This window comes from Fundulus heteroclitus, chromosome 8 (genome assembly GCF_011125445.2).
Source record: "Fundulus heteroclitus isolate FHET01 chromosome 8, MU-UCD_Fhet_4.1, whole genome shotgun sequence".
NCBI lineage: Eukaryota > Metazoa > Chordata > Actinopteri > Cyprinodontiformes > Fundulidae > Fundulus > Fundulus heteroclitus.
Window position 1 is genome coordinate 28,696,498 of NC_046368.1, and position 14,683 is coordinate 28,711,180.

Sequence of the window (14,683 nt, forward strand, 5' to 3'; positions counted from 1 at the left end):
CTACTGTGCAGTTGCTTTTAGTTTCTTCATATGTTTTTTTTTGTTTTTGAGAGACCAAAATGCAGCCCTCCTAATAAACCATGAGCATTTGTTATGAGACGCTTTCTTTTTCTTTCTCAGAAAAACTGTATCAAATTAATAAACATCCCAGAAAACGAGTCTTCGACTGCAGGAGAGAATGGACTGTTTGTCTTTTCTGAGTAACACCGACTATAAATGATAATATTGTGCTGTTTTTAGATTGCTCATCATTTTAAATGATTATTTTCATGTAGCGCTTGCTTTAAAAATGCAAAAAAAAAATAAAAAAATGACCAGGCAGGAGAATAAAGCCGAACTTAAAAAAAAAAAAAAAAATCTGGAATCACTAGCAGTTAAACGGATCAACCAACATATGACCTCTTTCATTTTCAATATTTACGTAACAACTGCTGGAAACTACGACTTCCTGTTCTTTAGAAATGTAGTCAAGAAGCTTACCATGCTGCTGTTTTTGGCCTGTCTATTGACTTTATTAATATCTTCGACCTCAAATTTGTATCTCTCTCCATGAATAGACATCGCCTCTTTTCTGAGAAATGACCTGCTGTGAAACTGAGCCCTGATTCCCTTATTATTTCTGTACCGCGTGCATGCCCGTGCATCGTCTCCGGGCGTCCTCTGCTGTTGTTCGTCCCAGAAGTCCTCGCTGATCCCCGGCTGACTCACGCTGTTTGTCTTGTGTCTTCCAGCTGGTCCTTACGGCGGTCTGGGGGAAATACTCTACAGAGAGAGCGTCCCCATGCACACGTTTGCCAAGTATCTTTTCACCTCCCTGCTACCTCACGACGCCGAGCTGGCGTACAGAATTGCACTGAGGGCCATGAGGTGAGTGACGACGCCGACGATCAGTTCAAAGTCTCAGGGAGGAATCAAACGAAGGTGTCGGGTTGAACTTGAGCAGCTCAGAGGTCGTAATGGGTGGCCTTCTTCTCAAAATGTTGTTTAGACGAATATTAATTAGTATTCAAAGATCTGTTATCACTCCCAAACCCAACATATTTAGAGAAGCACAGACCAGGATTTTGTTATTGGCTGTACTTCATTGTACCATCTTAGCTCTGACAGAATTTATTTCTGAAATATTCAGTGGCGTCAACAGATGCCGTTTTAAAGGCCATGGTATTATAAACGCATTAAAAGGGAATCCTGTCTGTTTGTTCCGTCAGCAACTTTTTACTTAATGCTGGACAGTTTCAGTAAAGCGTGACATAAGGTGGTGCTGGTAAGTGTCACGCTGACAGAACCAGATACTTAACAGAACTTAACAAGCATATTTCTTCCTCCGTTTGACTGCAGTCAGATAGTCATGCAGCTGGAGTAAAAACCGAAACGATATTCATTATTTACATCTCAACAACATGCATTTATTGAATGCCAGGTACTAGAATTAGCTAAAATATAGATATAGCAGTCCAAGACGCTTTATTCGCAATAATGAGGTTGGGTGCTGTGAAGTGGTGAAACAATTAACTTGCAATATATTGTGCAATTTGCACCACTGTCAAACAAGCCATTGGAATAAAATGTCTTGTGGGGTCATTCATTGTAATTTGGTCTGGAATGATAATGCTATGCTGCGTAGGTGGCAGTCTACGTTCACAGTTGACTGTCTTAGTTGCTTTGAATTTCCACACGTTCTTTCATTTACAGAACTGATTCAGCCTCATGTTATACCCACTGATGGAAGAACGGGGTAGAAACCCCCCTGCCCACTGATCCCCCACTGTAATAGACATACCGCTCGCTGGACTTTCTGTCATACTCATTTCTCACCATTTCTTCTGGCAACTCTTCTTGCAGTTCGTCATCTTCATCACCATTTAATTCAAACCATTTTCCACCAGTTCAACTGAACCTGTGGTTTCCGCCCCTCCAGTTTGACCCCCACCTTACGGCCTCTCACTTTCCAAGTCAAGAGTTTCCACTTCAACCTCACAATCATAAATTGGGACTTCCTGGAGCGTACTTTGCCAGTGTTGCCTGTACTGCCCCCTGCTGACAGTGCTGCCGAGCGTCGTTTCTCGGCTCCAGACCAACGGTGGAAACGAGGCCTGGGTCCTTGCCAGGAAACCAGCCATTTTAAATGACCAGCACCATTTCTGATAGGAGGAGTGGACGGAGTTATTCCAGAAAACCAATGTGGCTGAAGTGCAACGTCTGCAGGGATAAATGTCAAAATGTATGAATAACGTAGATCCTGTTTGGTTCAGGGAAAAATCCACCATACATTCAGCATAGTCCCCCCTCCCACTCTTGTTTCTAAGAGCCATTGAAGTTAATCGTTGTCTTATCGCTCCACCCTGGGTGGAAAAAAAAAAATCCTGAATTGCATCACTAAAAGCCTAAAACGATGATGAGTGCACACAAACTTGTGACAAGCCCTACATGTGACGACAGGAAGAAGCCTGGGCTCCCACTCCCTCCTGTAAGTCTTCTCGGCTCTGACGCGGGCGTGGAGGCTGATCCACAAGCTGCCCGAGACATTGTTTAATGACAAAACCTCCTTTTGCTGGAATATTCACTGAATAATTGAACACTGCAGAGAAGCACTTTTACAAAAGCGTGTGAATAATGAATAAACGCCGTTGGTGTTCTCCCTGACCGCTTCTCTGGCCTATATTAAACTGCACTGATGTTTTGTTTTCTGGAGTACACACACACAAAAAAAAAAAGGGAGCCTTATTGAACTCCAGCAGCTTGAGCTGGATGGAGCTGCGCTGCGATTTGGGGGCGGAGAGAAATCGAGTTGTTATTTTTAAACCCATCCGTTTTTCAGCGTTCGCAGCCTGAGGCTAAGATCCACCTGAGCTCAGGTGCGCGGATGCACAAAGGAAAGCTATCGATTGATCCTTTTGAAGGAAACATTGCGCCCTGATAGCTTCTTTCCTTCCATAAAATGTTGCTGCGAGCGAAGAAACTGAGTGTTTTTGCGAGTGTCGATCTGAGAAGGAACTAATAAGGTTTTCCTCTGTTCTCAGGTTGCCGGTCCTCGAGTCCGCGGCCCCCTCTGCCGACTTGTCTCGGCCCCAGCACATAGTGTCGGTGGTGCCCAACCGCTACCCTCGCTGGTTCACGCTGAGCCACATAGAGAGCCAGCAGTGTGAGCTGGCCTCCACCATGCTCACCGCTGCTAAAGGTACGCACGGCATCTTCAGTCACCAACCAAAACTATCATGTAGTTATGATGTGGACAGGCTACATCACTGTCTGATTTTAAATCTCGTCTTAAAACTCATTTCTTCGCCTTTGACACCATGTGACAAGCTGATGTTAGCTTCTGCTTATTTTATGAGTACTTTGTTGACTGGCCGCTAATGTATTTTAATTATATTCCATTTCTGTATTTTATGTTTGTTTCCTTACTATAGCATTTTTAATGGTTTAAATCATTGGTCTTCAACGTTTTCCAGGCCAAGGACCCCCAAACTGATGGCGAGATGGAGCGGGGACCCCCTAATTATATATATATTGTATAAATTGTGTTATATCAAACTGGTCCTATAGTGCCACGTGTAAATCTACCTTGTTATTGTGCATTCAATACTAAAATACTCAAATAATACACAGGTTCATATATTCATGTTTTTATTTTAAACATGTGCGAGGCACAGTGAGTAGGGTGGCCAGGGTGGTTTATCTGTTTACTACAGTGTGTTGAATTCATGTTAATGTGTATTTAAAGACATTTCAATTAGTGGAACAAAATTGCAGGGGGGGGGGGGGTATAAAAAAATGTCTAATCAACCAAAATTTTTCGCGACCCCCATGCAGTACCTCCGCGGACCCCCTAGGGGTCGCGGACCCCCTGTTGAAGACCCCTGGTTTAAATGTTTTTTTTTTCTGTACTTTGATCCCTTCGGTAATTTAGTGCTTTATAAATAATGTTGGGTTGGATTGCATGAACCCAGAGCTACCAACGGCCTCGAGAAGCCACCCAGTTAGTAAACAGTTAGTGTAATTTAACCTCCGTATAAATCCAGCTATTCTCTGAAGGCATTAGAAGTTAGCTAGAGAGCATTGGAGAGCAGAACGCATCATGAAGACCAAGGAGCACAGAAGACGGGTAAAGCAGGGTTAGGTTATATACCCGTACGGCAAGCTTTGAACATCTCACAGGGCTCTGTTCAGTCCATCATGGCCGCCCACCTAAACAATCAGGCTGGGCAGAGAGAACTTCTATCAGAAAAGCAGCCGGGTCATCCATGCTAACTCTGGAGGAGCTGCGGAGAGCCACAGCTCAGGTGGAAGAATCTGTTGATGGGACAACCGTTGACAGGACAAACCTGTCAACATGACACCTTCCTTCAAAACTTAATATTCATTCTATTGTGGAGGAGAGGCAAAAAGAAAGCAGTAAGAAGTCCTGTTTGTTTGTCACAAGCCATGCGGGGGACACAGCGTCCATGTGGAGGAAGGTGCTCTGGTCGAAGAGGGCCAGAATTGTCCGCTTGTCTACGTGCAAAACGCGGTGTGCTTTAAGCGTGGACGTATTTCCTCAGCAGGGAAGGGAAGCTAGATGGAGCAAAATACAGGTCAACCCCAGAAACCCAGGGTGCACCTCACCTTCCAGCGGGACAAAAACCATAAGCACTCATCTAGAGCCGACATGAAATGGTTTAAATCGCAGCGTATTCACATGTTGGAATGGCCCAGTCAAAGCCCCGGCATTAATCCAACTTAGAGTCTTTGGCAAGATTTGAAAGTTGATGTTCACAGATTTCTAGATGTGCAATTATCCACCACTTTGTGTTGGTTTGCCACACAAGGTCACGATAAAACCCCCAAACGTTGGTGGACATAATGTGTAAAGTTTTATGGTGAATTAACAACATGTCCTCGCTAGCTGACGCTGCTCCCACGGTGACCAGCTACTGTGTCTAGAGTGTCTCCTCTTCCTTTTCATGCTGGTAACTTTCTAACTCAAATGGTGAAATTACAGAGTTGCTTTTAGCTGCTTCACAACAAGAACCTCTCCATTATTAGTCAGCGGAAAGTTTTGGGTGCAAAGACTGCGACGACATGTTGCCGTTCAGCCACGATTCAACTCTTCACACACCGGCGACAGGAAAACCAGGCCTGCGCGTCAGAATGTAGGCGTGAAGATGCAGCTGATGGTGGTGTTAGGAAACCTTTGAAAACGGACAAATTAAGTTTGCCGAAAGCTGTTTGTGAGAAAAAAAAATGTTTTGCTACGTGCCGTCAAAGTCAAAGTGCGTTTATTTCCGTGGCACTTTTCGGTAACGAGAAGATTCAAAGTGCTCTAACACACCCGCTCTGTTCCTGTTTTGTGTGCCGCGTCATCAGGCGACCCCTGCAAGCTCCACACGGTGTTAGAATCCATCCAGAAGAACATCCACTCATCCTCTCACATCTTCAAGCTGGCTCAGGACGCCTTCAAAATCGCCACTCTGATGGACAGCCTGCCGGACCTCACGCTGCTCAAGGTCTCCCTGGAGCTGGGCCTCCAGGTAAACGACGGCCGGACGGTAAAACACACGCGGTCAGACGCCGCGCGGACTCCGCTGACCTCTTGTGTCCCGCAGGTGATGAGACTGACCCTGTCCACGCTGAACTGGCGGAGGAGGGAGATGGTGCGCTGGCTCGTCACGTGTGCTACTGAAGTTGGTGAGTTTGGTCTCAGCCAGGAAAAGAAGTCCGTCCTTAAAGGAGGACGCCACCGTTCAGAAGGGAGGAGGTCCACCCTGCAGAGTTACTGTTTCTGAAGCAATCAAGCTCCTCACATTTTTGTCAAATGATCATGGAGTGAGGAGTCACATAAAAAAAACGTTGAAAAATAACACATTGAAAAGATTTAGAGCACCTTATTTACTAAATAAAGAGTTATGAATTTTACGTCAGAAAATGTATAAAAAGGCATGAAAGGAAATAAATAAATAGAGTACAAGGTGCTGAAGAGCAATTACGCTATGCATGGAAACTGAACTCATGCATGAATGCTTATTAAGATGCCAGTTCAAAATGAAAGTAGTTATACCAAAGTCTCCAACTTCAATGTGAGTTGATAAGATGAACATTAACGTGACGATTTATCTAAGGTATAGGAGAAATGTTGTTTAAGAGCAGTAGCTTGGAGATCAAACAAGCCGGCACCCTACAGATTCAATTAAATTTTACTTATATAGCGCCAATTCACAACACATCTCAAGGCACTTTACAAAGTCAAATTCAATCAAATCATACAGACAGATTGGTCAAAAATGTCGTATCTAAGGAAACCCAGTAGATTGCATAAAGTCTTAACAAGCAGCATTCACTTCTCCTGAAAGAGCGTAGAGCCACAGTGGACAGTCGTCTGCATTGTCCATGGCTTTGCAGCCTAAGTCTACTAGAGGACAGTAGACAGTAGTAACTATTGAGGTAGCTCAGGGTAACATGAGCCACTCTAACTATAAGCTTTGTCAAAAAGAAAAGTTTTAACATTAGTCTTAAAAGTAGATAGGGTGTCTGCCTCACGGACCAAAACTGGGAGTTGGTTCCACAGGAGAGGAGCCTGATAGCTAAAGGATCTGCCTCCCATTCTACTTTTAGAGACTCTAGGAACCACCAGCAGACCTGCAGTCTGAGAGCGAAGTGCTCTGTTAGGAACATACGGGGTAATCAGAGCTCTGATATATGATGGAGCTTGATTATTAAGGGCTTTATACGTTAGAAGAAGAATTTGAAATTCTATTCTTGATTTAACAGGAAGCCAATGAAGGGAAGCTAAAATTGGAGAAATATGATCCATCTTGTTGATTTTCATCAGAACTCTTGCTGCAGCATTTTGGATCAGCTGAAAACTTTGAACTGCATTTTGTGGACAGATGCTTTTAGAAGCGCTCTTTCTGTGCAATGTTCATTCTGCCTATGTTCCAGCACAGTGGACAAAAAAAAAACAAAACCTGGCAGCATTCAAGTGGACATGATTTCTGCTCCTGTTCTGACCAGCATTGTTGATCTGGGGGTGTCCCATCTCTCCCCTTTCTTCAAACAACTATGTCACACAGATACATTAGTATTAGCAAGCTGTACAGTGGTTGTATAAAAGATGGCAACAGTGAAGGGAAGGAGCTAAAAGTGTGGTCTACCGTTAGCTTTGTCACAACAACATGTTGTTTGGCCCTAAAAAGTCGCTTAGAGCTAATGCTACACAGACACTTTCTCTCATGTGTCTCAGCCCAGAGTTGCTGCTGAAGTTAAATGCTGTGGATAAAACCCTGCAGGACAAGAGACAGCGGTTATTGATTTGTTTAATAAAATAATCCACTGACAGCAGATGTTTTGCACTGAAAGAATATACATAATTTTATATTGTTTGTTTTGTGGTTGAAAAACTATCTGGCTTTAAACTAGACTCCACAACATTTTGATGTTTTGCTGTCATGTGTGATAAAATCGTAAGAAGGACTTAATTGACATGCCTAGTACCAAGTCGTGAGCTATAATTTCGCCACATACCCGGTTGTTGACACGGGTAGGATCACTTCTGCTTTATTTTGACTTGTCATATGAGCATTGCCGCAGCTGCTGTTTGATTTTGGTGGAAACCGTTGGAAAGACAAACTCAAACTAGCGTACCGTGCCCTTTGGCTGCAGAGGGATGTGAAAAGCAAACAGCCAGTAAGAAATAATTCAAGCTGTTCGTGTCCGCACACGCTTTGTGATATGAGGCGCTCTCAAGAACCAGCAGGCCAGACCTTCGGCCACATTAGAAGTCAAGTTTGCACGGGCTCTCGGAAAGGGCAAGAGACGACCGGCAGGGCGGTAATTATGGAAAGTTGTCGGCTGTTGCCTGATTAAGTGGGTCTTTGTTTGGACTCGGATCCTGCTGGAATTCCCTGAAGCGGGCAGGAAGTTGTGTCCAGAGGGAAACCCTCCTCCCAAATGATTTCATGTGAACGTAAGGGGAGTGACAAGGAGTCCCTGTTTGGACTGGGGCCCTTTGAATGGATGCATTCAGAACATTCCAGTTGGGGATACAGAGCGGAGCCACGTCAAAGGTCGGAAAATTAGAGACAGAAAATCACATTACTGGAAGGTAAAAATCCATTGGGAAACTAATTTAAGTGACCTTTCTTTTTCACAAAACACAAGCCTTTTTTTTTTTTGTTTTTTTTTACATTAATTAGACTCGGGCAATTTTGGAATAACAAAAATGTTTCTTTGTTGTGCTTCTGCTAATGTTTCCAGCTATGTCTTTTACTATATTAAAGCATCCGTTACGTCTGTGTGATGAATGTTTTCTTGTGTTAAAGTGGCGGCATTGCGTCAAAACTTGCTCACCATTTTTTGTTTCACCCGATGCTCGCTCTGGTTTGTTCTAAATCTCAGTTCAGTGCGATTGCTTTTGGGAACCAACAACATCATCTATAATTCTATTTTTCAAAAGTTTGTTATATCGCATCTTTCAATAAGGAAAAGGGGGAGGCCAAGGACAATTATAGGTCCAAGTGGATTTTGAAAAAGGAAAATAAAAATAGACACTGCATTGGATATTTTTGTGGCTGTCAAAACATGAAAAGATGTCTTAAAGCCCAACTAAGCAACATTTTTTACCATAATATATCCTCTTCTAAGTCTTTGTGATGGTAATCTGTAAGTGTTTGAGATGATTGAGGGGTCTCTCATCTCCCCCTAGTGTCTCTGGCTGAAAAACCACACTTACTGCTTTCTGTGATCCGACCCGGAGGCGGTCTTGTGGCTCTGTTCTTGTTTTTGTAGTAAGACGAACAGCTTTACGGCAGCCCAGTATAAGGCCATTGGCATCAATAGACTGCTTAATATAAGCGACGTCTTGCTTGATTGTTTCTGGTAAATTTCGTGAGTTACAGGTTGCGGTTTATTGAGCTTGTTTTAACCGTGACGTCTCTTATTTGGATCAACAAACTAAGCAACTAGTTCCAGAGCTATAAATAGACCCGCTGCGCTACGGACAGCAAGCCGGTGACTCCGGCCGTTATTCGTTCACATCTCGCTCTCTCTCACCTCTTCCTTGTCCCCCTCCCTCCCCTAAATATAAAACTAGACTCACCCACGCTACATTACGCTGGTCTCTATCCGGTCTATATCCATCCGCATGCACACATTTCTCTCTATTTTTCCGTCTTGCTAGCTGCTTTCAACGTAACGGTCTGCTGTAGCTGGTGGGGTGCAGAGACGGAGGGGAGCCAGTATTTATGACTGTTATCTTCAAAATATCCTGTAGGGGGAGCGCCATGGAAAAATTAGTTAGTGTGCCTTTAAATGTATGGTGGATGATTTTTCTGGAAATGTAGGCAAGAGTCAAGTCCCTTTTTGAATAAGATTATCCTACCTGCTATTCTGCTCCTCACGAGGATCATGTGGAAAAAATCTCCCAAATCCACTGTGGTCTTATTTCGTTCCACTGATGCCTTCTTCTTCTTCTCATTACCTTTTAAGACAGTTTGCTTCTTGCGACGCTTAGACATTTTCAAAGTACACGGTGAGAGCAGCAGAGCTACAATGAATGGCTAACGCTGAAGCTAACCGCTAAGCTAACCGGATACATAAACATTAAAAGTGTGCATGCCTAGCCAGCAAGCGGAAACTAGCAAGGAACGAGCACGCACACTGGCATTAGATGAGTGCATCACAATGATTGACATGTGGGGCAACCAACAGATAAGAGAAGATACTCCACTACACCTTTAAGATTTACTGAAACTTAATCAGCATGTACAACAGAATACAATAAAAGACAACGTTTTGTATTAGCTATAGTATGTCCACACACACTTGAATTAAAAACTGAGTAAGAATCTCCCTTTGTTTAGACATACATGCTGTTGGACTGTGGGAGAAAGCTGGAGTACCTGGAGAAAATGAATCCATGCTTGTGGTGAACATAATAATCTTCATACAGAAAGGCCCTGGCTGAGATTTGAAATAAGGACATTTCATCAGTGAGCCAAAGGTGCTCTCTGCTGCTCCGCCTTGAACTCATTCATTCCCATTTTTAAAGAAGCCTTCGGAAAATTAAAAAAGAAAAGTAACAGAGCATATGCTTTGAGGAACACCATGAGGGATGGTAACAAACACGGTTGACTTTTTGACAAGATAAAATCTGTCTGTTTCTAACAAAGTAAAAAAGTACTTCACCAATACCTTAATTGTGTGGCAATAATCTTTATTGATTTAGTAAATCAGGCAGATGAAAAAACGAAGAACATGTAATCAAGAACTACACTGATCAAATTATCCATTTGTTTTGTATTATTCTCACAAAAATCACAAGTTCTTTGTTTTTTCCCCAAACGTTGTGCTATAACATTCTTGAATAGTAATGGCTCTTCAGTCTCTACCTGTTAAATCTGCTAAATAAATCTATTCAAATCCAGCTGCATGAAAAAAGAAAGCTCGGCGCTAACATTTCTTTCCCTCTGTCCGTAGGCGTGTTTGCTCTCGACAACATCATGCAGAACTGGTTCACGCTCTTCACCCCGACCGAAGCCACCAGCGTGGTGGCCACCACCATCATGTCCAACAGCACCATTGTCCGCCTGCATCTGGACTGCAACCAGCAGGAAAAGCTGGCCAACTCCGCCCGCACCCTGGCGCTGCAGTGTGCCATGAAGGACCCCCAAAACTGCGCCCTGTCCGCCCTGACGCTATGCGAGAAGGACCACATTGCCTTCGAGACGGCCTACCAGATTGTACTGGATGCAGCCGCCACGGGAATGAACTACACCCAGCTGTTTACAATAGCGCGCTACATGGAGCACCGCGGCTATCCCATGAGGGCGTACAAACTAGCAACTCTAGCCATGACGCACCTTAACCTCAGTTACAACCAAGACACGCACCCGGCCATCAACGACGTGCTCTGGGCGTGCGCCCTCAGCCACTCGCTGGGGAAGAACGAGCTCGCGGCCGTGATCCCCCTGGTGGTGAAGAGCGTCAAGTGCGCCACCGTCTTGTCGGACATCTTGCGGCGGTGCACGCTGACGACGCCGGGCATGGTGGCCCTGCACAGCCGCAGGAACTCCGTGAAGCCCATGTCTCTGGACAAGGCTCCGCTCCGGCAGCTGCTGGACGCCACCATCGGGGCGTACATCAACACGACGCACTCTCGGCTGACGCACATCAGCCCGCGCCACTACAGCGAGTTCATCGAGTTCCTCAGCAAGGCCAGGGAGACGTTCCTGATGGCGCACGACGGACACATCCAGTTCACGCAGTTCATAGACAACTTGAAACAGATCTACAAGGGCAAGAAGAAGCTGATGATGCTTGTCCGAGAGCGATTCGGTTGAGCCAACAGACTTCAGCGTGTTCTCGGACTCCGAAGAGAAAGTTCGTGGGAATCTTACCGTTGGGATTCAGGACTAATGGCTCTAACATGAGGAACAAGGTCCTAAGGCCAAAAAAACCCAACAACAAAAAAAACAAAAAACAAGACTGCAATGTTGAAATGTACTGAGCATGAGCAGAGACATTCTAGCGTTGGAAAGGCCGAAAGTGATGAAGGCGAGACATGAATCCTGATTCAAAGACAACCTTAAACCAACACCAGGGGGCAGATGCATGAAACTGTGTGTTGATAGGGAGTTGGAAAAAGAAATACCTTCCACCTTCCAGGGGAGTGAAAAATAATAAATTGCATCGCAATTCCCCAGTATAGTTACTTTATAGCACCTTGTGGGAGTGTTAAACTCATTAAAGAGTCATTGAGAGGAAACATACACATCACATGATGTTATTCCAGTGTACCGTGGGTACTAAGTGGTGTTGTGGGTCAATTTCTGCATATAATATGAGGTTCCCTGTGATTCCTAGCACTGTTTGTCAGAATATTGCCCTCACGGTAATGAGCTTCATGTTGCTGCCACACAGAAATAGACACTCCATAAAACTTCTGATCATTCCGGTCATAGCCAGCTCCTGGTCGCATCAGCCCCAAGATGGTGGGCCCTAGTACGGCGTTGCACTGGTGAAGACAGTGCCGTGAAGCCAAGCACACCCGCCTGGTCCTGATCCTGGAGCTTCTGAGAGACAAACGGTGTGATTGCTAGTTCTCCTGCCATCATCTCCTTGCACACATTCACTCGGGCGCTTGTGGATTTTTTTTCCCCCCGTCCCGTCAACTGTATGCATTAACAATGTCTACAGTGCCGAAATCGGTAAAGTCAACTGCTGATGGCATCAGGTGTTTATGCCTAGATGCAGTATCGACTCAGTTGCTGGATGTCAATGGACATCCTTGTTATGGGCATTACAGGCAGACCACTCTTAACATTTTAGAATTTGGTTAATTTCCGGTTAATCCTCCCCAGTTTTAGCCTAAACTAAGAGTTTAGCATGTTTTCCACCATCTGATCACCTCTAACAAATTTTCGACACAAGGGGACATTCTATTGTGGACCAGTTTTTATTATTATTTAATATTATAGCATTTATTATTTTTTATATATTATCGCCTGGAGCTATTTCTTTAGCCTTCCTGCTATGGCAGCATAATATCAGGAAAACATTTAGTTGTGATATTATTGCCTGATATTGATGAAATCAATTACCGTTTCCACTGACAATTTGAGCCCCTTTTTGGGTATAGAGGGCAGTGACAGTCCATCGATAGGACTGCTGCAATAAAATATTTGGCTAAGACACTACATTCCCTCTGTCATGTGCAAATCAGCACCTCCTGGTGTAAACAGCAACAGATGTCTTACTTTCTCCATGTACGTAGAAGCTTTAAAAGCATCCAAACGAAGATCTTTGAACAAATCGGCTTCTAAGTTTTAACTCAGATGAGATGCTGACTAACTGGACTGCTTAGATTTGATGTCAGTCATATTTCAAACATGTCTGGGCTAGGGTTTTTTTCTCCTCCTTAAAAGTGTGTGAAAAGGTGTAGACATGGCTTTATTACACACGATGTTTCTGCATCTGATCCCTGGTCTGGATGTATAAGGACCTGAAGGTTTAAAGGAGGTGTCGGTACCTGGATGTTCCTTTCTTTACCTTTTATGTGTATGAAAAGGAGAGTGTTGTCGTCCAGCTGCTGAAACGCCTCCAGCTCCCCCCCCCCCCCACCCCATCTAACGCCCACGGCCTCAAAGAGAAGACAGCTGGCTTTAAACCAAATGGAGTGACTCCATCTGAAAATGACGATTACCTCTTGTTTTTTGTTTTTCAAAAAAAAAAAAAAACTCAATCCAGCTTTACTCCTTTAACCCCCCCACCCTACACCCTCCGAGTTCATCTGGCGAAGCTGAAATGAGCGAGAGCAGCGTCAGAGTTCATTTGGCCGCCGTTTCGCCAGGCTTCCCCGATGTCCCCCCGCGTTCAGGCCGCTCCTGCCGGGAACGCAGAGAAGTGTCAACGCTCACTCACGTGGAAGCTGTCAAACTACAATCTCAGGGATTTCTCTCCAAAAGCAGACAGAAGAAGAGAACAAAAGCATTGTGTGTGTCCTGTATATATGAAAGCATATGTCTGATTATGGGGGGGGGGGGACGAAACGTGTACGTTAGCTAATTTATGACAGAATATTCTATGTAAGGCACAATACTTGAAGCTGCAGTACTTTGGGTTTTTGAATAATAATAAAAAAAAAGAGAAACATATCAGTAGGACTTGTAAACGTTGGCCTTGCGTTGCGCCAGGAGGGCGACGCGGCGCCCTGCGGGCACGGACCGAGCTGCAGGGGGCGTCTCCTCGGCACGCCCCGGCCCCTCTGTAACGTCCACGCCTCTTCCTCTCCCGCCTCCACTCTGTGCAGGGCACAAAGCTGCTCTCTGCAGCGGCCCTCGACTGTTCCACGTTCCCCCGACTTTCATCTCTCCGCCTCTGCGACCTGATCTGCTTCTGTCTCTTTCTAGTATTCACTCACAGGACCAGCCTTCTCTCTCTTGCCTTGTCTTAATGCTTTAAATGAACCAAATGGGAGTTGGAAGTACCAAACTGTTTTCCTCCGCCGACGGACTTGTGTTACAGCCTCTTTGATTTTTTTTTTTTTTTTTTGTAGCTGGACTGGCTCAGTGCTGTGTGCTTTAAAAAGCTCATCTCATCCTGTTCCTGGTGTCGTCTGTTTGTAGCGCCTTCGTGTAGAGACGGCTATCGCTCCTTTTTTATTTATTGCGTCAGGTAAATGATTGTACGACCATGTCAACATGCTCATGAATATGAAGATTTGATACACTGATCAATTTATTTATGTAACTAAATCACTGTTTTATAAACTTGTTAATGAATCAACTTTTTGTTCTGATTAAATTAGTTTTTTGAGAGGATCTGTGTGTCTTTTATTTATTTTATTTTTTTATTAGTTTCTGCTTCTTTCGCGGTAGGAAGTATGCGTGGGAAACAAAGAGACTGGGAAAAGGGACAAGAAAACCGATCAAAGAAAACCTAAGAAGGGCTGACGTCACAAGTATGCTACGGTCCCTTGCAGGAGTCTTGGTAACTCCCACACCGTTTCATATCAAACCACCAACTGCTGTGTGCATTTTACTATTGCATAAAATGGGACGTGACAGGAAATGACACATAGTTTCCAAAATGTTTTAACAATTAAAGAGCTGCTCTTTGTAGAACCGCTTTTCTCTGCTGTTGCAAGTCTTTTGTGTCATGTCTGTCTCTACCAGCTTTGCACCGTGACAGACGGAAACTTTCCACCAGT

At 44.4% G+C, this 14,683-nt stretch overlaps 1 protein-coding gene across 1 annotated transcript in view; it reads left to right on the forward strand.

The window, feature by feature from the left end:
* Nucleotides 1-14,294, forward strand: part of zswim6 (zinc finger, SWIM-type containing 6) — a 60,565-nt gene extending 46,271 nt beyond the window's left edge. The window contains exons 10-14 of the mRNA XM_012869657.3: nt 732-867; nt 3,021-3,178; nt 5,347-5,510; nt 5,586-5,667; nt 10,453-14,294. Of these exons, the coding sequence (XP_012725111.2) occupies nt 732-867; nt 3,021-3,178; nt 5,347-5,510; nt 5,586-5,667; nt 10,453-11,315 (1,403 nt within the window). The 3' untranslated portion in view covers nt 11,316-14,294. The remainder of the gene's footprint in view (nt 1-731; nt 868-3,020; nt 3,179-5,346; nt 5,511-5,585; nt 5,668-10,452) is intronic.
* Nucleotides 14,295-14,683: the final 389 nt, after the last annotated feature.